Raw genomic sequence first — 27,251 nt, forward strand, 5'->3', positions numbered from 1 at the left:
ACTCTTCCACCACTGAGCATATTTTCTGTGGACGTTGAAAATATGGCCTCCATTAAGCTAAGATAGTTTTCCTCTATCTCTAGTTTGTTGCGTGGCTTTCTCATAAAAGGGTATTGTATTTTGTCAAAATGCTTTTTCTCATCAGTTGAGATTATCATGTGATTTTCTTCATTCATTTTACAAACATGATGTATTACAAGATCAATTTTTCTATGTTGAACCTTCCTTGTGTTCCAGGAATAAATCCTACTTGGTCATGGTGTAAAATCCTCCCGATGTACTACTGAAATCCATTTGCTAATACAACTGGTGACAGAACAATGCTGGGGTTGGGTACCAACCCCTGTGCAGTTGAAAATCTGTGTATCTGACTCCCACAAAACTTTACTACTAATAGCCTAGTTGACTAGAAGCCTTACTGATAACATAAACCACTGACTAACACATATTTCGTATGTTATGTGATTATATACTGTATTATAATAAAGTAAACTAGAAAAAAGAAAATGTTAAGAAAATCGTAAGGAAAATGCAGTTACAGTACTGTACTATTAAAAAAAACCCATGTATGTGGGCTCACACAGTTCAAGGGTCAAATGTATATTTTGTTGAAGATATTTACTTCGGTATTCATCAAGGATATTGATCTGTAGTCTGAAGTCATGTGGTTGAAGGCTTTTGGGGGCATGGGGGGGCTGTATTTTTTGATTACTGATTCAATTTCCTTATTATGGTTGGTAGGGTCCCCTAAGGAGAGAGAGAGAGAGAGAGAGAGAGAGAGAGAAAAAACCCTCAAGGCAGCCTGGCTATATGTGTATGTGACAACATCCCTCATGACCTTGTAACATGAGACCACTTAATCAGACCACATGTTTGTGTGTTACCATATAAGAGAGACAAAGAAATAGAAAACGTATTAAAAACTATACCAGGCGGCATTTGGGGCTCAGTTCTTCGTGTACGAACCCAACTGAGCCGTGCCAGCACAAATAAAGTTGCTTCCTGGAAAGGAAAGCTTCAGGGTCACGACTCCCTGTATGAGAATACTGCTACAATAGGAGATATCTAAAAATTATTATACTTATAGGGCTATTCTGAATTTCCACTTCTTCACAGTTCAATCTTGGTAGGTTGTGAACATAAATTATTTTACCTGTGGCCCTTTCATGTGTCTGAACAGGTATCCGAAGCTAGTTTCTCCAATTACAATAAAGAGAGTTAAAAATGATCATAGCAGACACAAGAAAAAAAAGTACTATTAAAAAGTGTTTTGGGAAAGTAACAGTTGGTCCTGATGATATTAGGGAAAAGGAGTCAAAAAAAAGTCCTAGTGTAGCATTTCTTTACCATTTTTACTTTTATTTTTTTATTTATTTTTTTTTTTCAACGTTTATTTATTTTTGGGACAGAGAGAGACAGAGCTGAACGGGGGAGGGGCAGAGAGAGAGGGAGACACAGAATCGGAAACAGGCTCCAGGCTCTGAGCCATCAGCCCAGAGCCCGACGCGGGGCTCGAACTCACGGACCGCAAGATCGTGACCTGGCTGAAGTCGGACGCTTAACCGACTGCGCCACCCAGGCGCCCCATACCATTTTTACTTTTAAATTAAAGAAACAATCATCTTAGACTGTACAGTAAGTCAAAAAAGCAAGTTGCAGGAAAATGTATATAATATAAAAAAATGTGATTTAGTGGATTATTTTTTCTTTTTTTTTCCTTAAAATTTTTTTTCAATGTTTATTTATTTTGAGAGAAAGAGAATGCGAGTGGAGGAAGGAGGGAGAGACACACACAGAATCCAAAGCAGGCTCCAGGCTCTGAGCTGTCAGCACAGAGCTCAACACAGGGCCTGAACCCACAAACTGTGAGATCATGACCTGAGCCAAAGTCAGACGCTTAAATGACTGAGCCACCTATGCACCCCAAGCAGATTTTTCTAAATACATAAATAAATTCATACCTATTTAGCCCTTCACCCACAGGTGGTTTTTGGTTATCATCTAAGTAGACAATCACTTCTTTCCTTCGAATATGCACAATATCATCCAAATTTAGATTTGTCAAATTCACATCTCCTTCAAAATAGATTGAACCATAACCTACAAGTCAAAGCAAATAGTTAAAAACTCATCCTGTATAGAAGGCAAATAATCTATTTTATACTCCCAGTGACTAAATAATCAGAGGAAGCAAGCAGCTTTAAACATTAATCAGGATTTTATTTAATTTTCTTAACAATTTTAAATAATCTCTACATTCAACATGGGGCTCAAACTCACAACCCAGAGAACAAGAGTAACATGCTCTGTCGACTGAACCAGCCAGATGTCGCTAAACATGAACATTTTAAATCATCTGGTAATACTTTCATTGTGTTATTTCATCCATAGTATGTATTAGAGGGTGACATCAAACAGTTATCTAGTTTAACATCTACATTTCTATAGCACTTATCCTCAAAATAGCCTTCTTAAATCTCTTCTAAGTATGTGTACTACTGCTACATTTGAAACAACCCTTACTTAGTACCTAGCTTTCAGTGTACCTGAGAGCCCTTTTGAAAATACAATATAGCAAGATGAGATTCCCCCCCCAAAAAGTTATCTGTATTAACTTAGTATGAAGTTAAACCTAAATACTACTCCATCTTTTATTACTAAATTTTCTCTTAGTATTTTCTTGCTCACTTTCTTTAATTGTAGAAAACTCCAATGAGCCAAACAGTTACCAAAAGAATGTTACACGATTATAAGCTTATTTTGTTACTTGTCAAAGTGTTTACCATGAAGGTCAAGGTGGGTCCAAGTATAGGGAGAAAAGAAATGGATTCAGCTATCAAGAGCTTCTTTTACTTAATTACAAAAATAAGGTGAAGATCTTTGGCTTAAACACTACACACTTCTACATTCACACTCACCTTTACGACCAATAGTGAAGTCAGAGACAATGCATTCTCCTTTTTCATTGGTAATTTTGGCAAGGTCATCCATAGATGGAATAGTGTAGTAACCAACCTTAGTGAGAACAATGCCTATGACAAAAGAAACAGCAAATATAGTATTAATCGTAATTGTCCTTAGGTAGAGGAATTTTCATATTTCACTTTTTCCTTTTTGAAAAATAATAATCTAAAAAAAGCTAATATAATCTGAAACAATCAGTAACTAAATAAATTATTAAATAAAGAGAAAACATATAGGAATAAAGCATTTTTCTAAACTGGTTTTCTAAGGAACACTATGTGCCTAAGAGAAACTGTGTGTTTTTTTTTGTTTAAAGATTCCTGGTCAAGTAAGTTTGGGAAACATGCACATGATAGTATGTTACAGGCTCTGAGAACTTGTCAAATAATTAAGTCTATTTAACTTCACTTAATCCAGTGTTTCTCACGCTAATTAACCAGAGAAACTTCATACGGCCTCCATTAACATACTATACTATGAAACATAATCCATAAAATGAGTTCTGAGAAAGGGTTACTTAAGATACTTTTCTTTTATTCTACAGATGAAAATTCCAAAACCCAATGTGTAAAGAACCTGCCTTGATTACAAAGTAATTCGGCGGTATAGGCAGAGCTATAACTCCAAAGTCAATATGTGTTATTTTACAGCCTGTCTTCCATAAACCCCTTTTATCTTTCAAATTTACATCCCTAAGTAAAGAGCTAAAATCAAGATGAAAAATCCGACACGAGGGGTACATGTGTGGCTTAGTCAGTTAAGTGTCTGACTCTTAGTTTAGGCTCAGGTCATGATCGCACAGTTTATGGGCTCGAGCCCCGTGCTGGGCTCCATGTTAGCGGTGCTGGGCTCCATGCTGGCAGTGCAGAGCCTGCTTAGGATTCTCTCTCTCCGCCCCTCCCCTGCTCTCTGTCTCTCTCTCAAAATAAATTAGAAAAGAAAAGAAAAGAAAAGAAAAGAAAAGAAAAGAAAAGAAAGAAAAGAAAAGAAAAGAAAAGAAAAGAAAAGAAAAGAAAAAAAAGAAAAAGAAAAATCCTACATAAGAAAGTCCTAAGGACAAATGGAAACTTAAAACATCTAAATTAGTGTTATTTAAAAATAAAAACAAAAAAAGGTCTAAATTAGTGTTATTTTTAAAAGTATTAACTAAGTAGATTTCTGAAGAATTCAAGAAAACAGAACACTGGTATGCTTGTTGTAATCACCCCTTGTCCCATTTATAGGTACAAATTAGGCTAACTTGCTTTGTGAGAGAATTTAAGGCTAATATCAGATCAAACTTCATCCTCCTGCAATGCCCACTTGTATACTTAATGTGTTTCTCTACTGGCAATGTTTAGAGAGTTGTTACAGTGTCCCTGGGGATGGAACTTTAAAATGAGAGGTGACAAACAAGGTCAATGAGAAAACAAAGAGCAATTAAAAAAAAAAAATCTAGACTGGGTATTTGAAAAACCGATATAGTATCATAATGAATTCATGTAGATACACACACAAATAAAATATAAAGTTGTTTTCACAGGGCACCAAGTGACCAGAAAATATATGTGAAGGCAGTAAGATGATTAGATACAGAAAAATGTTACAGACACTGCAAGATGAACTATAAAGCAACTCAAATGTTCACTAACAGAGAATGGATAAACCAAATGTGGCATATTTATAGTAATGGATTACTACTCAACAATAAAAAAAGAATGAACTGTTGACATATTGTGGATTAAATCTGATAAAAATTATAGAGTCAAAAAGAATATATATAGTATTATTCCATTTATATAAAGTCCAAGAATAGGCAAAACTAATCTATGTGACAGAAACCAGACTGTGGTCAACTTCTGGGGATGCGGACATAAAAACTTTCCAATTTCCATTATATATATTCAGTATATATATGTCAAAATTGATTGAAATAAACACTTAATATCTGTGCACTTCACTATATGTAAATTGTACCTGTTAAAAAAAAAAAAAGGGAATGTGATTACATTAATCAAAACCCAAATGAGGGGTGCCTGTGTGACTCAGTTAAGCGTCTCTCAATTTTGGCTCAGGTCATGATCTTGTGTTTGTAGGTTTGAGCCCCGTGTCAAGCTCTGTGCTGACAGCATGAAGTCTGCTTAGGATTCTCCCTTTCCCTCTCTCTCTGCCCCTCCCCTGCCCAGACTCTCTCTCAAAAATAAATAAATAAACATTAAAAAACAACAACAACAGGGGCGCCTGAGTGGCTCAGTCAGTTAAGTGTCAGACTTCAGCTCAGGTCATGATCTCATGGTTCATGAGTTTGAGCCCCATGTCGGCTCTGGGCTAACTGCTCAGAGCCTGGAGCCCGTTTCAGATTCTGTGCCGTCTGCCCCTCCACTGCTTGCACTCTGTCTCTTGCATTGTCTCAAAAATAAATAAACATTAAAAAAAAATTAAAAAAAATTAAAACAACAACAACAACAAATGAGATATTAGGTCAACAAAGAAAAAAAGGCAAGCTTTAAGTAAACAATCAAGACACTATAATCTTGTAGTTTACATTATTTGTTTCATACATCAGTTGGGAAAAACTAATCAGTTCATTGTTGGGGGAAACGAAAGAAAAGCACAGAACTGAGGTGATAATAAATAACCATAATAACGTATACCATTTGAATCCCTACACATTTCAGTCATTATGGTTTATATACTATGCTAATTCATATCTCAAACCCTTATATGATAATATCACTATTATTTTAATTAAAAAACTAGTAAGCAATCTGAGTTTATAAAGCTAGAAAAAGTAGGACAGTCTCTGTGGCTATAAAATTTGGGATCTGTAAACTATGCCAGGATAATTAATGACATGAATTTACTCCAAAAATACAGAAAGTATGTGAATTAAGAATCAACCAAAGCAGGGGCACCTGGGTGGCTCAGTCAGTTAAGTGTCCGACTTTCAATTTCGGCTCAGGTCATGATCTCACAGTCCTGAGATCAAGACCCGTGTCGGGCTCCACACTGAATCTGAAGCCTGCCTGGGATTCTCTCCCTCTCCCTCTGCCCCTTCCCTGCTCATGTGAGTGCACTTTCTCTTTCAAAATAAATAAATATTAAAAAAAAGAAAAAATCAACCAAAGAGTATGTGAAAAGGGTTTAAAATGTTAACTTCTAGAAAATGCAATAAAAACATTAAAAAGTTCAGATACCTGACTTCCACTAAGTTGAAAATCTGTGACAAGTAAGAGGTCTTAAATGACTAGTAAAAGATTACTCATGTACCAATCTAAATCTGACCTGCTGGATGCATATGGTAAGCATTATTTTCTATTTCTTCTCTGTCATCCTGCAGTGACTCCTCATGAAAAGAGGTCTCTTCACTGCTTCCTTCCAGCCCATTTCGCAAGGCAGCACGCATGTTTAGTGCAACAATGGTATCATCCACACTGCTACTGCTGTTGTGTTTATTTCCAGCACTCTCTGGGGTTTGAGGAATGGGTTTGGCAATAGGGTTAGTATAAAAACGTGACACAAGAGAATCATCATCTCCATCCTGCTGATGGTTCTCATCAACAGGTTTGCTCAGGAAACTGAACCTGAAAAGGTAGAAAACAAATAATATCTTAGCTCTTTGTAACAATGGTAATAGCCAACCTTCACTGAGCTTTTACTAATAAGTGCCCGGGACTATTCTAGGTAATTCCATATATTAAAATTTTATTTAATACTTGTGGTAACCCTCTGTAATAGGTTCCTATCATTCTCTTTTACAGGAAAGAAAACTGACAGAGAATAAGAAAGTAACTTGCCCAAATTAAAAAAGTTCTAGGTGCTAGAGCTGGGATTTTAACCCAGGAAAACTGGCTGTAGATTCCATGCCTTTAACTCCTATATTTTCATGAATGAGTGATCTGAGCATCCCAATTTTCCCAATTTTTAGTTAAAAAAAAAAATGCACTCTACTATGTAAGGTCAAATAAGAGTGGTGAATTTCAAACTAAAAAAATTGAAAAATTTTAGGTTTTCAATATTATTATCAGCAAGGTATTAGAAAATGCTTCGTTCATGAAAAATCAAACTAGAATTTTATCCCGAGAGACAAAAACAAAAAACAAAAACAGGAGTGCAAAGATGTAAATAGAATTTTTCACTGAGGCATTACTCTGAATATAGGAATATCAAAATAATCTAAATGTCTTCAAATGGGGAACTAATTATCATATATTCACAATAATGGCTACCAAGTAATTAAAAAAGAGGCATATATATATTCATATTGATATAGAAAGGTATTTATAATAAAATAAATAAAAATAAGCAAGCTATAAAACATTGCATCATTCATGCCTATCTCTACAATATCTATATAAACAAATTTCAAAATTTTAAGAAAAGACATCAAACTATTAAGGGTTATAAGAGTGACTATTTCCACTTCCTCCTTTATACACTTGTATACTTATTACTTATTTTTTTAGTTTGGTTACAGTGACCATGTATCACTTTGATAATGATCACAAACAAGATATCGCTCATTTTAAAGGTGGTGAAGAGTGTCAAATGTGTGAGAACCCTGGTTCAAAATGACATGCACGGATACCAAAATAGTTATGCAAAACTGAATCAGAAGAACTCCAATAATTTTAAGGTCTAAAGTACTCAAAAAACAAGAACAGGACTTAATTTCTAGATGCTCATATGCTGTAATACTATGCAACATTCACCAAACTTCATACATTTTCATAGAATGAGTAAATTCCAAGCTTAGAACCTCTTCAGAATGAGAACAGGACTCTCTTCCAGGAACAACCCAAAACAAAATCTGGCTTACCTCTCCCCATTTTCTGGATAATCAGATGGTGAAGCGAGATCTTCGGAGTCACGATTAACAGGAGAAAAGAGATTGCTGTTGTTAAGGTTTTTCAAAACCAACTTCTTAATGCTCTTCCTATAAACAGAGACCAAAAGAAAAAAAAAAAAGAACTCAGGTGCACATAATCACATCACTGGCATTACCTTAAAAACCAGAGTCAAAAAGAGCACCCTTGTTCAGCTCTTACATAAATAACAATGGCCCAAGAGGTTCAATTCACAGTCTTTAATATATAACCAGGACTTAAGGTCTCAAATATATTATACTCTGCTGTTTAGAAGAATATGCTAAGCACATTCAAAACAAAGTGGGGAATCCCCTTTGAAAACAGTCATCCTTCACTGAATCCTGAACACTTTATCCAGACACTTAGATAACCCATCATAGTATGTCTCCTGTTTTGAGTAATTCTCTACATGTCTTCTCTCTTTAAACATTTTCTTCCTTTTCTGACAGTCAGGATTTATGACTGTCTCTTCATAGAACTCGGCATGCTGTCTTGAAGAAATAGAAAGGAGGTATTTGCTGACTAAATAAGATTTCTTTTAAAGATGACAAGAAAGGGCGCCTGGGTGGCGCAGTCGGTTAAGCGTCCGACTTCAGCCAGGTCCCGATCTCGCGGTCCGTGAGTTGGAGCCCCGCGTCAGGCTCTGGGCTGATGGCTCGGAGCCTGGAGCCTGTTTCCGATTCTGTGTCTCCCTCTCTCTCTGCCCCTCCCCCGTTCATGCTCTGTCTCTCTCTGTCCCAAAAATAAATAAACGTTGAAAAAAAAAAAAGATGACAAGAAAGAAATAGGAGTAAAAACCCCTGATATTCAAATAATCACAAAATTTCAAATTTGCGTACAGAAGGTTTACTTAAGGCAAGAACGTCTGTGGTATATAAGCTTCAAACAAAGAACCATATGAAGAGATATTAATCAATCTTCACTTAAAAACTCACTGGATTAACTAATATGCTACACTCCCTCTTAAAAATAACAAACTGCAGGGGCGCCTGGTGGTTCAGTTGGTTAAGCTCTAGACTCTTGATTTCAGCTCAGGTTATGATCTCACAGTTCGTGAGTTCCAGCCCCATGTCAGGTTCTGCGCTGACAGCGTGGAGCCTTCTTGGGACTCACTCTCTCCTTCTCTCTCTGGCCCTCTTCCACACTCTCTCTCAAATAAATAAACTGAAAAAAATAAAAATAAAAATACAAGTTGCAAGCAGTATATAAATAACACTCATCTATTTATTTCTAATCTCAACAACTGAGTTATATGGGAACAATTGTCAGCAGCATTTGTTCTAAATGTGTGTATGCTATAGTCCTTATTATAATGGTGTCATTAAATATGTATTAAATAAGCCAATGAAATAGGCACTTGACAATAAAGAATTGTTATTTCCATGAAAATTAAAACTTGCCTTCCTATTAATGGGTAACACAAACCAATCCTCCTAGAGAGACCATCAGAAAAGCTAGAGCTCTTTACAGGCATGGAAAGCTAACAAGATAGTAAAAAAGGACTGAACCAGCACCTGGAGGGACTGGCACAGAGAGGTGTTATTATAACGGTGTCTGTTATTTACGATTGCTTTTCTCCTGGAGACTTTTCTTCTCTAAAATTTTGTTTTTTGATTTTAAGCGATTTCTACACCCCACGTGGGGCTCAAACTCACAACCCTGAGATTAAGAGTTATATGCTCTTCCAACTGAGCCAGCCAGGAGCCCCTCCTTGGGACTTCTCTGATTCCAAGGGGAAGGTTAAGAGGTTGATGGTGTGCCTGACAGTCTTGAGGGACTAGAGAGATAGAGACTGGAGTCTGGAGCCACCAGGAGGTTAGGGGCACTAGTGAATGCCACTTATTCTGTGTTGGGACCTGGAAAGTCTTTACCTCTGGAGTTAAGAGAGAACTAAAAGTAAAAAGTATAAATCACAAGTTCAGTTCTGACTCATCTCAATAAGCACTTGTCATAAAAAAGCAAAAATTCTCTGTAAGTCAGTATCATTATCTTTTAACTCTAATTATTGCCTTAAGCAGTTGTGAAAATGACAGACATAAAATAATTTTTAAAAAAGACACAAAAGGAGACAAGATATTTCTTCAAAGAAGATGAATGGCCAATAAGCAAGTAAGATGTTCAACATTACTAGTTATAAAGGAAATGCAAATTATAAGCACAAAATACCACTTCACACCCAGTAGAATGGCTATTATACACACACAAACAGAAAATACTAAGTGCTGACAAGCAAATGGAGAACATGAAAACATGCATTGCTGCTGAGAATGTAAAATGGTGTAGGTGCTGTAGAAAACAGTTTGACAGTTCCTCAAAAGGTTAAATACAGAATGACCAAACAATTCCAATCCTAGATATACACCCCAAATAACTGAAAACATATACTTGTACACCAATGTTCATAACAGCACTATTCACATAGCTAAAGTGTGGAATAACCCAAACATCGAACAACAGATGAATGGATAAACAAAATGTGGCATATCCATACAACAGAATATTCAGCCTTAAAGCTTCAATGAAGCTTTGATACATGCTACAATATTATGAATATTAAAAACATTAAGCCAAGTAAAATAATCCAGACACGAAAAAGAATACTGTAGGAATCCCCTTATATAAGTATCTAAAATAGGCTAATTCATACAGACAGAAAGTAATACAGAGGTTAAAAGGGACTGAAAGGAGGAGGAAATACAGAATTATTGCATAACAGGTGCATTTTTCCTGTTTGGGATGATGAAAAAGTTCTACAAATGGCTGTGATGGTTACACAATACTGTGAATGTACTTAATGCCACTGAATTGTACACTTAACATAAAATTTATCATTTTAACCATTTTTATTTATACTTTACAACAAGAATTATTAAGTAAAAAAAATAAGTAAAACACAAGTGATTCAGACGTACATTTGTAAACCCTGTTAAGTATTAAAATGGATAAATTTAGGGAACTGTAGATGTGTTCATTTTTTGTGATATTGGAAGTTAAGAAAATAAAGTAACCAAACTAAAAAAAAAAAAAAAAAAAGGAAAAAAGGAAAAATCAGTGTGAATATTGAAGACCAAAATGATTAGCAAGCATAGCCTAATTTAAGACCATACCCCAACAAATATCTTTTCTTTTTTTTTTTTAAGTTTATTTATTTATTTTGAGAGAGATTGTGTGTGTGTGGGAGGGGCAGAGAGAGAGAGACAGAGAGAGAAAATCCCAAGTAGACCCCACACTGTCAGCACAAAGCCCGATGCAAGGCTCAAACCCATGAACCATGAGACAATGACCCGAGGTGAAATCAAGAATCAGATGCTTAACCAACTGAACCACCCAGATGCTCCTATAGTTTTATCAAATACACATGGAATATTAAAAAAACTAGCCATGGGGCGCCTGGGTGGCGCAGTCGGTTAAGCGTCCGACTTCAGCCAGGTCACGATCTCGCGGTCCGTGAGTTCGAGCCCCGTGTCGGGCTCTGGGCTGATGGCTCGGAGCCTGGAGCCTGTTTCCGATTCTGTGTCTCCCTCTCTCTCTGCCCCTCCCCCGTTCATGCTCTGTCTCTCTCTGTCCCCAAAAAAATAAATAAACGTTGGAAAAAAAAAATTAAAAAAAAAAAAAAAAAAAACTAGCCATATGTTGGGATCATAAAAGCAAGCCACAAATTTCAGAGAATCAAAATCACCTGGAGTACCTTTTTTGAACATAAACTAGAAATCACTAACAAAACAATCGCTTAAAAGTCTCCATGTTAAGAATTCATACTCATATAATCCAAGGCTCAAAATACCTCCCCCATGAAAATTAGAAGCATTTGATTCATATGTAATTATTACCTGGATGATAAAGAGTACTCCATATCAAAACGTAGAGAACACAAATATAGCTGAACTAAAAGGAAATTTATATCTTTAAATACATGTATTTGGAAAGAAAAGCTGAAAATCAAAAAACTAAGTCTATTTGTAAAAAGGACAGGAAATTAAATACCAAAAAAAAGGGGGGGGGGGAGGAAGAAAGGAACTGAAGACAAAATGAAAATAAACATTAGTGAAAATATAAATAAAAGTTTATAAAATAGAAAACAATCACAGAATCGGGAGCATCAATAAAAGTCAGAAGTTAGTTCTTTGAAATCAGTAAAACTGGTAGATCCATGACCAGACTGAGAACACACACACACACACACACACACACACACACACACACACACACATCTTTGTCAGAAATGAAAATGGGGATATCCCCATAGATTCTACTGAAATGAAGAAGATAGTAAGGATACTTTTTAACAACTTTATGCCAATGAATTTGACATTTTAGTTGAAATGAACAAACGTTATAAAAACATAACTTGCCAAAGGTGACTCAAAAATAAAAAAGCTCAATACCCTATTAACTTTTATGTAAGTTAATAATTAAGAAAAAAACCAAAACCAAGCCTTACTACAAAAAAAACTTCAGGCCCATATACCTTCACTAGTACTCTATATTTAATATAAACAAAACCCAAAAAGGTCTATCTTACATAAACTTGTCCAGACAATAGAAGGAGGAAATACTCCCCAATTTGTTTAAAAGGTCAGCAAAAACTTTATACTAAAATTAGGTAAGAGGGGCACCCGGGTGGCTCAGTCAGTTAAGCGTCTGACTTTGGCTCAGGTCATGATCTCCTGGTTCACGTTAGGCTCTGTGCTGAGAGGCTGGAGCCTGCTTCAGATTCTGTTTCTCCCTCTCTCTCTGCCCCTCCCCTACTTGTTCTCTCTCTCTCTCTCTCTCTCTCTCTCAGAAATAAAAACATTTGAAAAAAAAAACATGTAGGCAAGGAAAATTCAAGCCAATCTAAGTCATTAACACAGATGGCAAGAAATCCTGGACAAAATTTTACACAGTGAATCCTAATAAGCAAAGAAATTATCAAACACTATCAGAGCCTATGTGCAAAGAACTTCTCCTAAACACCCCGCTTTTGCCAGCCAAGATGGGACAACTTGACAATCATAAAAAAACACCAGCTACAACAGACTGAAACACAACAACCAGGGTGGGGAGACTGATTAAATATTTCACATGAAGAACATACTTTCAACTAGAAGATAAGGAACCAAACATAAAACATAAAAACAGTGCCAGGCAAAAGTGAAGAGGACTGAGACCAGAAATATGAAGTTAGGTACAAGGAACAGAGTGTAGCAAAACTAATTTGGGAAAGCAAAACTATGTGACTTCAAAGACTAAGTTTATTTCAACAATGAAATACTTCATAAGTAAAAACAAATGACAGATTCATGTATATTCTGCCATAGTTAAGTCACTGCTCTCAACTGGCTTATAGGAATATAGCTAGAAAGGTATGTGGTAATAAAATTGATTTTTTTTAAAGGTTTATGTTTTTAATTAAAAAAAATTTTTTTTAACATTTATTCATTTTTGAGAGAGAGAGAGAGAGGCACAAATGGGGCATGGGCAGAGACAGACGGAGACACAGAATCAGAAGCATGTTCCAGGCTCTGAGCTGTCAGCACAGAGCCCAATGCAGGGGCTTGAACCCATGAACCTTGAGTTCACAAGATGAGCTGAAATTAGACACTCAACCAACGGAGCCACCCAAGCATTCCTTTCTTTTTTTTTGAGAGAGAGAGTGCACACATGCACAAGCTGGCGAGGGGCACAGAGAAGAGGACAGAGGGTCTGAACCGGGCTCCATGCTGGCAGAAGAGAGCCATATGTGGAGCTCAAACTCACTAACGGTGAGATCATGACTTGAGCCGAAGTCAGCTGCTTAACTGACTGAGCCACCCAGGCACCCCAAAATTGACTTTCATACATTGAAGTTGTATCCCACAAACCTTGCTACATTTATTAGTTCATAGCAACGTACAGTAAACTCCACATACTAAATTGTACAATTTGATAAGTTTTGACATCTGTGTACACCAGTGAAACCATTATCATAATCCAGGAAAACACAGTCATCATACCCAAAAGTTTCCTTGTACTCCTTGTAATCTCTCCTTCCTACCATCGCCATAACGACGACTCGCATCTTCTAGTATTTTATGTAAATGGAGGAGGGAAAAAAACCCTGATTTGGCAAATACAGGATAGAATACCATGAATTCAAGTAAGTTATGTTTAAAACAAATATTCAAAATAATACTGGAAAATAAAACTCTTAACTAGGGGTGCCTGGGTGTCTCAATCGGTTAAGCGTCCAACTTCGGTTCAGGTCATGATCTCACAGTTAGTGGGTTCAAGTCCCACGTTGGGCTCTGTACTGACAGCTTGGAGCCTGGAGCCTGCTTCAGATTCTGTGTCTCCCTCTCTCTTTGCCCATCCCCCACTTGTGCTCTCTTTCTCTCTCAAAATAATAAATAAACATTAAAAAAAATTAAGCAAACCTGTTACTTGAAAAAAAAAACATAGGCATATTTAAACCAGAAACACAGCAAAATATTCCCTCTGACAGTCCTCCCTAACCCTCTTCAGTTTATTTATTTTTAACGTAATCTCTATGCCCAACATGGGGCTCGAACTCACAACCTGGAGATCAAAAGTTCTATGCTCCACCAAGTCAGCCAGGTGCCCCTCCATCCTCAATTTAAATAACACATCTTTAGAGCAGCTTTCTTTCATCATGCTATTAGTCTCTCCTACAGTGGCAATCTCTGCTTCTTTCTGTCATTTGTCTCACTTGTGATTACTGTCAACATCTCTCTCCCCTCACAGATTATGAATTGGGTGACAGAGGAATGAATTTTGTTCTTAGTTGCATTCCCAGTGCCCATCACACTTGGCTTTTAGTAGTTACTTGATATATGTTTGTTGAATGAAGGAACATACACATGAATTAAAGAATATTTTCAGGGTGCCTGGGTGGCTCAGTCAGTTAAGTGTCTGACTTAGTCTCAGGTCATGATCTCGCGGTTCATGGGTTTGAGCCCTGCATCAGACTCTGTGCTGACAGCTCAGAGCCTGGAGCCTGCTTTGGATTCTGTGTCTCCCTCTCTCTCTGCCCCTCCCCAGCTCGCGCGCGTGTGCGCTCTCTCTCTCTGAAAAATAAACATTAAAAAAAAAAATTTTTTTTAAAGAGTATTTTCAAATTTTTGTCACTCAGAATAAAAAAAAAATTTTTTTTAAAGAGTATTTTCAAATTTTTGTCACTCAGAATAAATATAATTACTGGCTTGCTCTATAGTAAATTCCTCTGACTAGAATGAAAAGGCAAAAGGAAAAAGATGTGGCACTGAAAAGGTTCTCACACCGTTAATCTATCAAATTCATCTTTCAGAGCAGAGTGCTGTTCTAGTGGCGGCCATACTTATAAAGTCCTTCATTAATCTTTTACCATCTGTGGTATTATATGGCAACTGTTTACAGAGTTATAAAGTGGTAGCCCAGGTTTGGTTTAGGAAGTGAACAGTAGCATCTGCCATTTCCTTTAGATAGTTAAATACAGTTAACACTACATTCTAGATTCTAACAACTCAATCATGGAAAGCTGACAGCATAAACTAGAAAGACCTTTATGATCTCCATCCCCTTATTCCTTGGTTTAGAATATTTCCACCTCTAAGACCCTTCCCCATAACTGGCATAAGAGTGAAGTTGTGGGATTCTATGCTATTATTTAGCTCCCTTTATGCCTAAGATGCATTCAGATGTTCAACATTCATTGATTACTTACTAAGTAACAAGAACTATTTCAGGCACTTTAAATGACAGAACAAAACAAGGGTACCTACCTACATAGAACTCATGTTCTAGAGCGAGAGAAAAGAAAGAAAACTAAAAATAAATTACATATTAGAAGGTATGAGAAAGAAAGAAAAAGAAGGATGAGAAGAATGTGGGGGGAATGCTGACAAGAGAAAAGATGAGTGCGATTTTCAATAGACTGGTCCAAGTAATCTTCATTGAGGGGACATGTGACTAAACACTGAGGGTTAACTATAAGGATTTATCGGAAGAAGTGTTTCAGTGCAAAAAGAACAAGCAGGGCAAAGATTGAAAGGCAACACATGGCTTTTCTGTCCTAACAGTGGCAAGGAGGCAGTAAAATTAGAGTGGAGTAGACAATGGAGAGGAGTAGCAGTCGCATTCATACAGGTAATGGAAGGTCAGATCTTACAGTACCTTACACACCATTGCACAGAATTTGGCTTTTACTCTGAGTAAAAAATCGATCACCACACAGTTTTGAAGAGAAGAGTGACATGATATGACTTAACACTTCAAATACATCTCTAGCTACATTCAGAATAGAATGCAGAAGGGTAAGGGTAAAAGCTGAAAGATCAGGAGAATATTGTAATAATTCAGTGAAGAGATGATGATGGCTTGGATCAGGGTAGTAGAGTGGTAGTGGAGTGGTTAATAATTGGTCAGATGCTGGGTAATCTTTGTAGGTACAACAAAGAAGATTTGCTGATGGTTTAGATGTGGGACATATGAAAGAAGTAAAGGATTCCAAAGTTTCTGGCCTGAGCAGCTAGAATGACAGAAATGCAATTATCTGATAGAAGTTTGGATGTAACAGGTTTGAGGTGGAAGATGAGGAGTTCAGTGTTGTAAACGTTAATTTTGAAATAAATATCTTTTAGACATCCAAGTGGAGATGTTGAGTAGGGCTGGATATAAAAATCCGGAGTTTGGGAGAGAGGTCGGGAGTGGAGATAGAAGTTTGGGAATCATCAGACTACAGATGACATACAAAGCTATGAAACTAAATTAAATCACTCTGAGACAGTAAAGAAAATGTGATCAAGAACTAAGCTCAGGGGCATTCCAATTTTAAGAGGTTGAGTAGAGGAGGAACCAGCCAAGGAGACAGAGGGCAACCAGTATAGTAGGAAGAAAACTAGGCAAGTGTGGGGTTCCTGGAAGTCAATTAAAGAATCAAGGAAGGAGGGTCCCTGGGTGGCTCAGTCAGTTAGGCACCTGACTTCAGCTCAGGTCATGATCTCATGGTTTGTGAGCACCAGCCCCACATGGGGGGAGCACCAGCCTCGCCTCTCTCTCTGTCTCTCTCTGCCCCTCACTCACTTGCGCCCTCTCTCTCTCAAAAAAAAAAAAAAAAAAAAAAAGGAAGGAGAGATGAATCGTGTAAAATATTTCTAATACATTAAGACAGTTGAGAGCAGTAACACAGAAGTGGAAGCCAAGAAGGGGATATGGGTGGTATTACCAGCAAAATGTGTACCTTCCCACCCTAATCTTTTCTGTGCCAAACAAATTGCTAAATGCTAACACATAAACATGAATCATACACAGTCCCTGCCTTCAAAATAATCCAATGATATGCTAAGAACTGTATGAAAATGGACTTTCCATCTTTTCTGAAGCAGTAGCCCACCATATTTTTAAGGAAAGAGTAATTTTTTTTAACTTAATAACATTCATAAATAAAGAGCTGCACGTGATGAATTTCCACTTTTTCTCCACAGCTTAAAAAAAAAAAAAAAGATGGGGCGCCTGGGTGGCGCAGTTGGTTAAGCGTCCGACTTCAGCCAGGTCACGATCTCGCGGTCCTTGAGTTCGAGCCCCGCGTCGGGCTCTGGGCTGATGGCTCAGAGCCTGGAGCCTGTTTCCGATTCTGTGTCTCCCTCTCTCTCTGCCCCTCCCCCGTTCATGCTCTGTCTCTCTCTGTCCCCAAAATAAATAAACGTTGAAAAAAAAAAATTAAAAAAAAAAAAAAAAAGAAAAAAAAAAAAGGCCAAAACCACACTCTTCTGATTAAAGTACTTGCTGTTAAAAAAGCATCTGTAGGGGCACCTGGGTGGCTCAGCCAGTTAAACAGCTGACTTGAGATCTTGCAGTTCGTGGGATCAAGGCTATGTGGGGCTCTGCACTGGCAGCGTAGAGCCTGCTTGGGATTCTCTCTCTCTGCCCCTCCTCTGTCTCTCTCTAAATAAATAAACTTAAAAAGCAAAAACAAAAAACAAAACAAAACCTGTGTAGAAGCACCTGGCTGGCTCTGTCAGAGAAACATGCGACTCTTGAACTCGGGGCCATGAGTTAAGTCCCACGTGGGGTGTAGATATTACTTAAATTAAACAAAAAAAAAAAAAAGCCAGAGTATGCATCTGTTTGTCCAACTATGTATCTAGAAAAATAACGCAGAAATGAAATGCTCTGAAATTACATTTCCAAATGTTAACTACTGGTAACAATTTGCTATGTATTTTTCATTTTATTTCCATGTTCATGTTAGCACTCTAGGGCATATTTGCTCTACTGCATAATTTAAATTTAATTTTAAATGTTTACCAACAGCTCTTCTACATACTTTGTGTATTTTTTCCTATGTAATTATTATTGGTTCAATACCTGTATGTATGGAAATATAAAAATATGTAGAGAGCTTCTTCTTAATTGGTTTGGCCAATTTAAGTTTTAAGAAAAAAGTACCTTCTGATTAAAAATAAAATTATGCAGGGGCGCCTGGGTGGCTTGGTCGGTTAAGCGTCCGACTTCGGCTCAGGTCATGATCTCACGGTCCGTGAGTTCGAGCCCCGCGTCGGGCTCTGTGCTGACAGCTCAGAGCCTGGAGCCTGTTTCAGATTCTGTGTCTCCCTCTCTCTGACCCTCCCTTGTTCATGCTCTGTCTCTGTCTCAAAAATAAATAAACGTTAAAAAAAAAATTTTTTTTTAAATACAAAAAATAAAATTATGCAAGGACTAAATTCTCAAAATAAAACAAAAAACATGCATATGTAAAACTAGAAGCATATTAATCTAAATGTTTTTATGTTAACCATGGTCACCCTTAGGAATGATCAGGTCACTTTTATTATCTGTAATGTTCTCTATTTTTCAAGTTAAAAACAAAAACCTAAACACAACATTTCTATTACATTCAGGTAAATAATTATATATTATTTTGTACTTAGTTTAAATTAATATTCACACTTAATTTATGCTGACAAAAGTAAACTCACTTAGGCATGAATGCTCCATTGGCTAAGGATGGCTCATCATCATCCAGCCCATCAAACAGATGGGACTTCGCTGTGCCTGTTGTCTGTAAAGCCTTTGGTCGAACTCTGGTGGCAGGACGGGGTGTTAGTTTATAATGAGTGGGTGTAGTGAGAGCCTTCTGGGCTGCTGGATTTGTTGGTTTCAATCTCTGAAAAACAAAACCATCAAGGACAGTTCTAGTTTAATTCAAAGGCATTGTTTTGGTCTTAAAAAACTTGTAAGAATAGAGTTCAAATCTCCTATCTGCCAGTCACCCAACTAGATACCTCTGTTTATTTTTCAACTAAACCAAAAATGTCACACTTCAAAATAAACTGAGATGTGCCCATGAATTGCTATTCAATTTCCACGCAATCCAAATCACTCTGAAAAAATAATAGCTTTCATTTATTCATCATTTAGTAAACACTGCTAATTGCCATGAGTCAAACACTAAGCACTCACAATAAAAATAATAAAATCACTTCCCCTGATTTTTGAGGAAATTACAAGTTAGTGGAAGAGACACAACTAAATTAAGACTTCAGGGTTGCCTGGGTGGCTCAATCGGTTAAGCATCTGACCTCAGCTCAGGGCATAAGCTCGCAGTCTGTGAGTCTGAGCCCTGTGCTGAGCCTGTAGCCTGCTTCAGATTCTGTGTCTCCCGCTCTCTCTCTGCCCCTCCCCAGCTTGTGCGTGCACACTCTTTCAAAAACCAAATAAACATTAAATTAAACAAACAAACAAAAACACTTCAAGTTGATTTTGATGGCACCTTTATTATGCTTCTATAGCATCTTCGGGATGTTTTATATTTGTTTTCCTAAACATTATACATGGGATTATACAACCACTTGAAACAACAATGTCTAACATATAAAACCTGTCACAATTCATTGTTCTCGTCACAGTGTAAATTGTTTGCACCAGTGTGAAACTGTCTGCAACAGTGAACCTTCCTAGATATTTTTTGTGTTATTTCACAATTCTGTGCCCTTGCTTGGAATGTCTTGACTTAGACCTACCAACTTCTACATACATACTCAAAAAAAGTTAAATGTGACCTCTTTTGCAAAGCCTTATCAAACTTTAAATACTCTTCTTTAACATAAAATTTACCATTTTAATGCATAGAATCCAATGGGTTTTAGTATATTTAATAAGTTGTGCAAGAACCACCAATATCTAAGTACAAAACATTCCCCTCACCCCAAAAAGAAATGCTGTGCCTCCCGATTCCAGCCCTGAAAACTCAGCAAACATGAATCTATTCTGTCTGTATAAATTTGCCTATTCTAGGCATTTTATATAAATGGAATCATGTGGCCTCTTGTGTCTGGTTTATTTCACCTAGCATGTTTTCAAGGTCCATCCATGTCATACATAGTATGTATCAGTACTTCATTCCTTTTTATGACTGAATGATATTCATCATATAGATCTACAACATTTTGTTTATCCATTCATCAGCTGACTGTATATACTATATTGAGCTTGAGTAAATTTAAACACCTTAACAGATCTGATCTTCCTCACTAAATAGCAAGTTCTCAGAGAATAAGTTCTTGCTTTCATTTTGTATCCTCAGTACTGAACACAGTGACCAGCACATGTTTAGGCCTAAAATTATGCTGCGCCACTAACACACAATGTTCATCTAAGCACAACTTACATTTACACAGCGTGTTAAAAAGCACTTTAAGTTCCTATCTTCTCATTATATCTAGTTACAAGGTTAATTCAAGGGGCGCCTGGGTGGCTCAGTTGGTTGAGTGTCCAACTTCAGCTCAGGTCATGATCTCACAGTCCCTGAGTTCGAGCCCTGCGTCAGGGTCTGTGCTGATGGCTCAGAGCCTGGAGCCTGCTTCAGATTCTGTCTCCCTTTCTCTCTGCCCCTAACCCACTCGTGCTCTGTCTCTCTCTGTCCCCAAAATAAATAAAAACATTAAAAAAAAAAATTAAAAAAAAAAACCAAGGTTAATTCAATAGCCAGCTGAGGGAGAAATAAGATGACAGAAATGATTGAAGAGCTATAGACTGATCAACTTACTATAAGCCAGGTATGCATCATCTCATTTAATTCTGAACACTAAACAGTATTACCATTCCCATTTTACAGATGAGGAAACACATTCAGAGGCAAAATAACATGCTCAAGGTCTCATCAGTTGTACATGGTAACACAATGATTAAACAGACCAAAGACTACTTTTAACACCACACCACAGTGAGCAAAAGATTATTACTTTGACACTAGAGCATAAAAGATTAAGACAAAGTTAACTGCAGAAACCAGGAGAAAAGATACTGATGTGCCACTTAACAGCATTATTTTAGGAAAATCAGCCTCTCTGAGCCTTAGGTTTGCTCAACTATAAAATGGGAATAATAATACATGCCTTAGTTCAGAGCTATTGAAAGTCTCAGCCCTCATCTCCAGTCCAGTGTTCATTTCATTGCCATGCTGCCCTCCAGATAATAATAATTCCAAACATAATTTTTTGCCCAGAAAAAAGCATAATGTGTCTTAAAAACTTAACTACACCTAGCTTTGCTTAGGCTATATATGTAAGAAATTACATTCTACACAGCTAGTTTCTCCTAACCTGAGAATAAACTTTATAAAAGCATCCTTAAATTTACCTCTTCTTTCTTTTTAGGGTCTGACATGGGATTCCGGAAGAGAGGAGAATCTCCAAAAGGTGAGTATGTTAGACTATTGATATGCTGCTGGAGAACAGCTTGCTGGGCAGCAGAAGCATTGGGATCTGTCAAAGCTTTTTTAAAAAAAGAAAAGAAAAAGCAAGATTATCAGTCCAAGGATCCAATGCATTTATAGCAAGAGAACACAACTGTTTTGGAAACACCTTCAAAACATTCAGACTCACTCAACAGCATTATTGGTGGGAAGCAGAGGAGCAAACTGTGAAGAAAACCAACAATCAAATAAACTAATGGGTCAAAGATATGAAGAGACATTTCATAAGAGATAACACACAAAAATTTTTACTTAAGTGTTCACTGTCAATAATCAATGAAATAAAATTTAAAACAACCCTGAAAAAATATATTATACCTATGTTATTATCTATCAGTGCCACAGCTGTATAGAAAGAGTTACAGTCTTTGACTTCTAGAAACATTACAAATTGGTTTACTCTGTCTAAAAGAAACGGTATGACAGTACATAAAACAAGTACTGTTTTTATGTTTTTTAACCTACTTGTTTCCATCATGGAAATTTAACCCAAGGACTTCATTAAACTAGAAACAAAATAAAGAAATGTTTGTAAGTGATGAATATTATCTGTTATAGTTAAGACTTGGGAACAACCTATGTCCAACATTAACAGCTGTAAAAATCATGACACATCAACATGGTGGGTTAAGTAGTTATTAAAAATAATGACAGTGTTTCACTGTGGAAATAAGGAAACATCTTTGATTTAATAAGTAAAAACTGCAGAATAACTAAGACTAGAGGAAGAAAGTGGCATATAAAAAATGAAGATAGTTGCTAAGGTGTCCTTATATGTTTATTATTTACATTTAATATTCCTATTACATTCAAGTAAATTGAAAGAAAAAGTATCACTCCAATTAATCTAATTTTCTAAGTGTAAAAACATGTCATTAGTCACAGAGAATTCAGGGAACAGACAAGGAATGATAATCTATAATCATACACAGTAAAAACAAAACAAACCCCACAACTATCGGTACTATATCTTAATTGATGAAGAAACTGCTTTACAAAATTAGTATTTTCAAAAATACTGATAAAAAGTCAAATCATACTTAAGTCATCTTAGAGATAAAAATACTTTTTTCCTTTATAAATGTTTAAAATACGGCTAACACCAAAATATATTAGGTAATCCACATTAAAGAAGTGCCACAAACAAAACATTTGGAGAATTTTAGTACTCATAATAGAGGAAAAAACCACAGCAGCAGCAGCAACAACAAATCCAGGACAGCTAAAGCTAAATTAATGAAAAAGGGGTAGATCCACCTTAGTCAAATTAAGCTTTTTTAAAATCAGATTTATCAATTAAATACTAAAACACTGTATACTAATATATCAGCAGAGAATGCAAGTTTGCTCAAGATTGTGAAACCCAGAAGAGATGTCCATTTTAAGAGCATATAATAAATCATCTGTACTGGAAAGTTCCTAAATCCAATTTAAGACCATCAGCAGGGAAAAGATTTAGAAAAGCAGTTTTGGTACACAGTACCACACAATAACAGCACAGTGTTATTCTGTGGACTATTCAAGGAAATTCAAGAAAACCTGGATGTTTTTAAAAGAACTCTAGGGGCGCCTGGGTGGCTCAGTCGGTTAAGCGTCCGACTTCGGCTCAGGTCATGATCTCGAGGTTCGTGAGTTCAAGCCCTGCGTCGGGCTCTGTGCTGACAGCTCAGAGCCTGGAGCCTGTTTCAGATTCTGTCTCTCTCTCTCTCTCTCTCTCTCTCTCTCTCTCTCTCTGACCCTCCCCCGTTCATGCTCTGTCTCTCTCTGTCTCAAAAATAAATAGGGGTGCCTGGGTGGCTCAGTCGGTTAAGCGTCTGACTTCAGCTCAGGTCATGATCTCACGGTCCGTGAGTTCGAGCCCCGCATCGGGCTCTGTGCTGACCGCTCAGAGCCTGGAGCCTGTTTCAGATTCTGTGTCTCCCTCTCTCTCTGACCCTCCCCCGTTCATGCTCTGTCTCTCTCTGTCTCAAAAATAAATGTTAAAAAAAAAAAAATTAAAATAAATAAATAAATAAACGTTAAAAAAATTTAAAAGAACTCTAATATTCACTAGTCAAGTTTGGTATTTGACAGCCAATTATCCATTAAAAATAATGTTGACCTGCACCAGCTCATCCCATCATTAACAAGTATAATAGTTCACCCCACCTGGGCTTACTCAAAAGAGTAAGAACTCCTTTAACAAATCTAAACATAATTAGGAAAGTGTGTGAGGATATTTTTATTTTTGTAGGTTTAAATATGAAATCTTCTCTAAGTTAACTGTATGATTTACATATACAGACAAGAGAGCTAATATGTTACCAAAAATAAGAGAACTCGGAAGCATGTAAGCATTTGTTAAGCTACCATTTGTGTTATAAATATTCAATTCTGGTCACAATAATTTGACAACAGACTGAGAAGACTCATCATGACCAAATGATTAAAGGGATAGGAAAAGGTATAAAATCAAAGTCTGAGAATAGAAAAAACTGATGATACTTTACCTTGAAGAAAGACAACAGGGTTACTGCAAGAAAAACTGTAACAAACTGGTTTGCTTAGCTTAGAACCACTGAGTGGAAATTCTACGGAGGCATGTTTTGATTTCTAAACAACCTGAACAAAACAATGAACTAGACTGATTTGGAAAACTGTAACTGAGGGACTCCCACCGTTAAGAGTGGACTCAGACTCATATAAACTCTAAAGCACCTTACAGTTAGTGTCCTGTGATGCAAAGATGTACATTCTAAAAGTCAACATAGCTACTTTTAAGTTTATGGTGACACTACTACATGTAACTATACTATTAAATGCTTGTGTCAGGACCTTTTAATTGATTTTAGAAGATGGATTATCAAAAACCATTCAAAACACAGTACTATCCAAGTAAAAATGGCAGGTTACAAATATGTATGGTACCCTTTCTAGTGAAAACAACTAAAACTAAGGAAAAGAAATAAAACTGAAAATATCACTTTTAATGATAAAGCTGATTTTTTTTTTAATTTTTTTTTTCAACGTTTATTTATTTTTGGGACAGAGAGAGACAGAGCATGAATGGGGGAGGGGCAGAGGGAGAGGGAGACACAGAATCGGAAACAGGCTCCAGGCTCTGAGCCATCAGCCCAGAGCCCGACGCGGGGCTCGAACTCACGGACCGCGAGATCGTGACCTGGCTGAAGTCGGACGCCTAACCGACTGCGCCACCCAGGCGCCCCTGATTTTTTTTTTTTAAGAGAGAAAGAAGAGTGCCTGCACACACAAGTGGGGGAGGGGCAGAGGGAGAAGGAGAATCTTAAGCAGGCTCCACACCCAGCACAGAGCATGACATGGGGATCTCACAACTGTGAAATCACAACCTGAGCTGAAATCAAGAGTCAGATGCTTAACCAAAAGAGGCACCCAGGCGCCCTATTTTATTTTTTTAAAGTTTGTATTTATTTATTTTTGAGAGAGCAAGTACACGTGCATGCATGGGGGAGGGACAGAGGGAAGAGAAGGAGAGAATACCAAGCAGACTCCCTGCTGCCAGTGCAAAGCCCGATGCGGGTCTCAAACCCATGAACTGTGAGATCATGGCCTGAGCCGAAACAGGGTCAGACGCTTAACTGACTGAGCCACCCAGGCACCCGGAGGTCAACTGGAATTCTAATTCACCTCCACTCCTTCCAAAGATCTAAGTAAAATCTATGCTTAAAACAAATTAAAATGTATCTATATAACCCACACCAACAAAGAATGGGAAGTAACAAATGAGCATTTGATAAAGTATAACAAATTTCTAGGGGAAAGAAGTGGAGAGAGGAGTGACAAAGCAGGATACAGCGAACTACGTTTAGAGTACATTCATAGGGGATTACAGCCCAACGTAGAGCTTATCTGCCCTGGAGAATCCCAGAAAGATTAGGGATTCAATGACACCAAGTTTGATGAAGTGAGACTGAAAGCAGGAGAGATAAATCAATGTAAAGTACATGTACAAAACACCTATACCTTCATCCTCCTAATCCCTGATGCTTAACAGATAAGCCAAACATCAGAGAGTGTGCCTCTGATGAAACAAAGTTAATACTTGGAAAGAACAAGGGCAACTAGTTTCAGTACTTGCATCATCCCAGAGCTAAGAATGTGGCATTCTAATCATCAGGGGACCCTTGGACAATAGCTGGTTTCTGGACTACGCACCTTAAAGTGAAGCTTACTGGTAAACAAGCTCTACCCATATACATAAGTTGCCAATAAGCTTTTTATTATTTTATTCTTAAATGGTAAGGATCACGGAGCATTAAAGAATAAGACCAAAGCAAAAATAACCCTGAAGAGGTAAGGCACAGAAGAGTCCTAAAAAAATTTTAATGCCAATTAACAAATTCAAAGTTTCAAGAAATAACAGCATCTAAGAACAGGATACTTAAAAAAAAGAAGTTTCGAAGAATGAGAAAGAATTCATGTAAGTTAAAAATAAAAATTCAGGATGCCTGGGTGGCTCAGTCAGTTAAGTGTCTGACTCTTGACTTAGCTCAGGTCATTATCTCATGGTTATTGAGATCAAGCCCCCCATCGGGCTCTGCACTGGCAGCAGAGAGCCTGCTTGGCATTCTCTCTCTCTCTGCCCCTCACACTCTCTTTGTCTCTCTCAAAATAAATAAAATGATTTAGAAGACAGTAAAAAATCTAAAAAAATAGAAACACAGTTTAAAAATCAAGCATTAACGTAGAGGGGCGCCTGGGTGGTTAGGTAGATTGTGCGTCTGACTCTTGATTTTGGCGGTCATGATTGGGCTCCTCACTGAGCATGGAGCCTGCTTAAGATTCTCTCTCTCTGCCCTTATAACCAGCTCATGCGCTCTCTCTCTTTAAAAAAAAGAAAAAGAAAAAAGTTAACAATTAAGATAGAAAAGGTATAAGCAATTCAGTGACATTTCCGAACAAAGAGACAATCCTAAGTCCTTGTGGGGAATGGAACAAGTCTCAAGAATCAGAAAGGCATTAGACTTCTCAACAAATAATGGTTAATGAAAGGAATATAGTCCAAGTTCTGAGGATAAATTATTTTCACAGAATTCCATAATATTAAAGCGTGAGGAACAAAAAAGGTTCTGTACTGTCAGAATTATAAGTGATCAAAGTTTATCTTTCATATGTAATTTACTTAAAAATACATTCCAGGAAATAAAGAGGAAAACCCTACATTCAGGACAGAACAGTTCTCACTGAGTAAACTTGAAGGGAGTATCAGGAGCAATGCTGAAGGCCCAGGGAATAATCAGAGTTCATACTTCTGCAGGAGAACAGAGGGATCAAGGAATGATGTATTCAGAGTAAAAAAGAATTCTGAAACCTTAAGAATTTGGACTGGTTCAGGAAGGTGATAAGGGCTGGTAATGCAAAGGGAAAAAAGAAATTCTAGGAGAAAGAAAAAGCTGTATGAGAAAGGTGTACTTGGCTGGGCAGCAGTGTTTTCATAGTTGTAATAAAATGCTACACTCACATTAAAACTTTTATTCTTTAATCTAAGAAAAAATTAATAACTATAGGACAGAATACATTATCAATGTTATCAATATGAAAATATAAACATGACAAAAGAAGAGGAAAAAGAAGGGTGAGAAAAGGCACTAATACTCTTCCTTGACCAAGAGAACTCAAGAAATACTGTCTCTCAGGTGACAGAATAAGAAAAACAATGTAGGGACACAGCTTAAATTTGCAAAAGCCTTATCAAAATGTGGTACACGGGT

The 27,251-nt window shown here is 37.1% G+C and overlaps 1 protein-coding gene across 1 annotated transcript in view; it reads right to left on the reverse strand.

The window, feature by feature from the left end:
- NUP98 (nucleoporin 98 and 96 precursor) overlaps positions 1 to 27,251 on the reverse strand; it is a 118,765-nt gene that overhangs the window by 47,650 nt on the left and 43,864 nt on the right. Inside the window, 6 exon segments of the mRNA XM_030332748.1 lie at positions 1,962 to 2,100; positions 2,919 to 3,032; positions 6,229 to 6,527; positions 7,763 to 7,879; positions 18,746 to 18,933; positions 21,408 to 21,541. Coding sequence (XP_030188608.1) covers positions 1,962 to 2,100; positions 2,919 to 3,032; positions 6,229 to 6,527; positions 7,763 to 7,879; positions 18,746 to 18,933; positions 21,408 to 21,541 — 991 coding nt within the window.

This window comes from Lynx canadensis, chromosome D1, assembly GCF_007474595.2.
Source record: "Lynx canadensis isolate LIC74 chromosome D1, mLynCan4.pri.v2, whole genome shotgun sequence".
NCBI lineage: Eukaryota > Metazoa > Chordata > Mammalia > Carnivora > Felidae > Lynx > Lynx canadensis.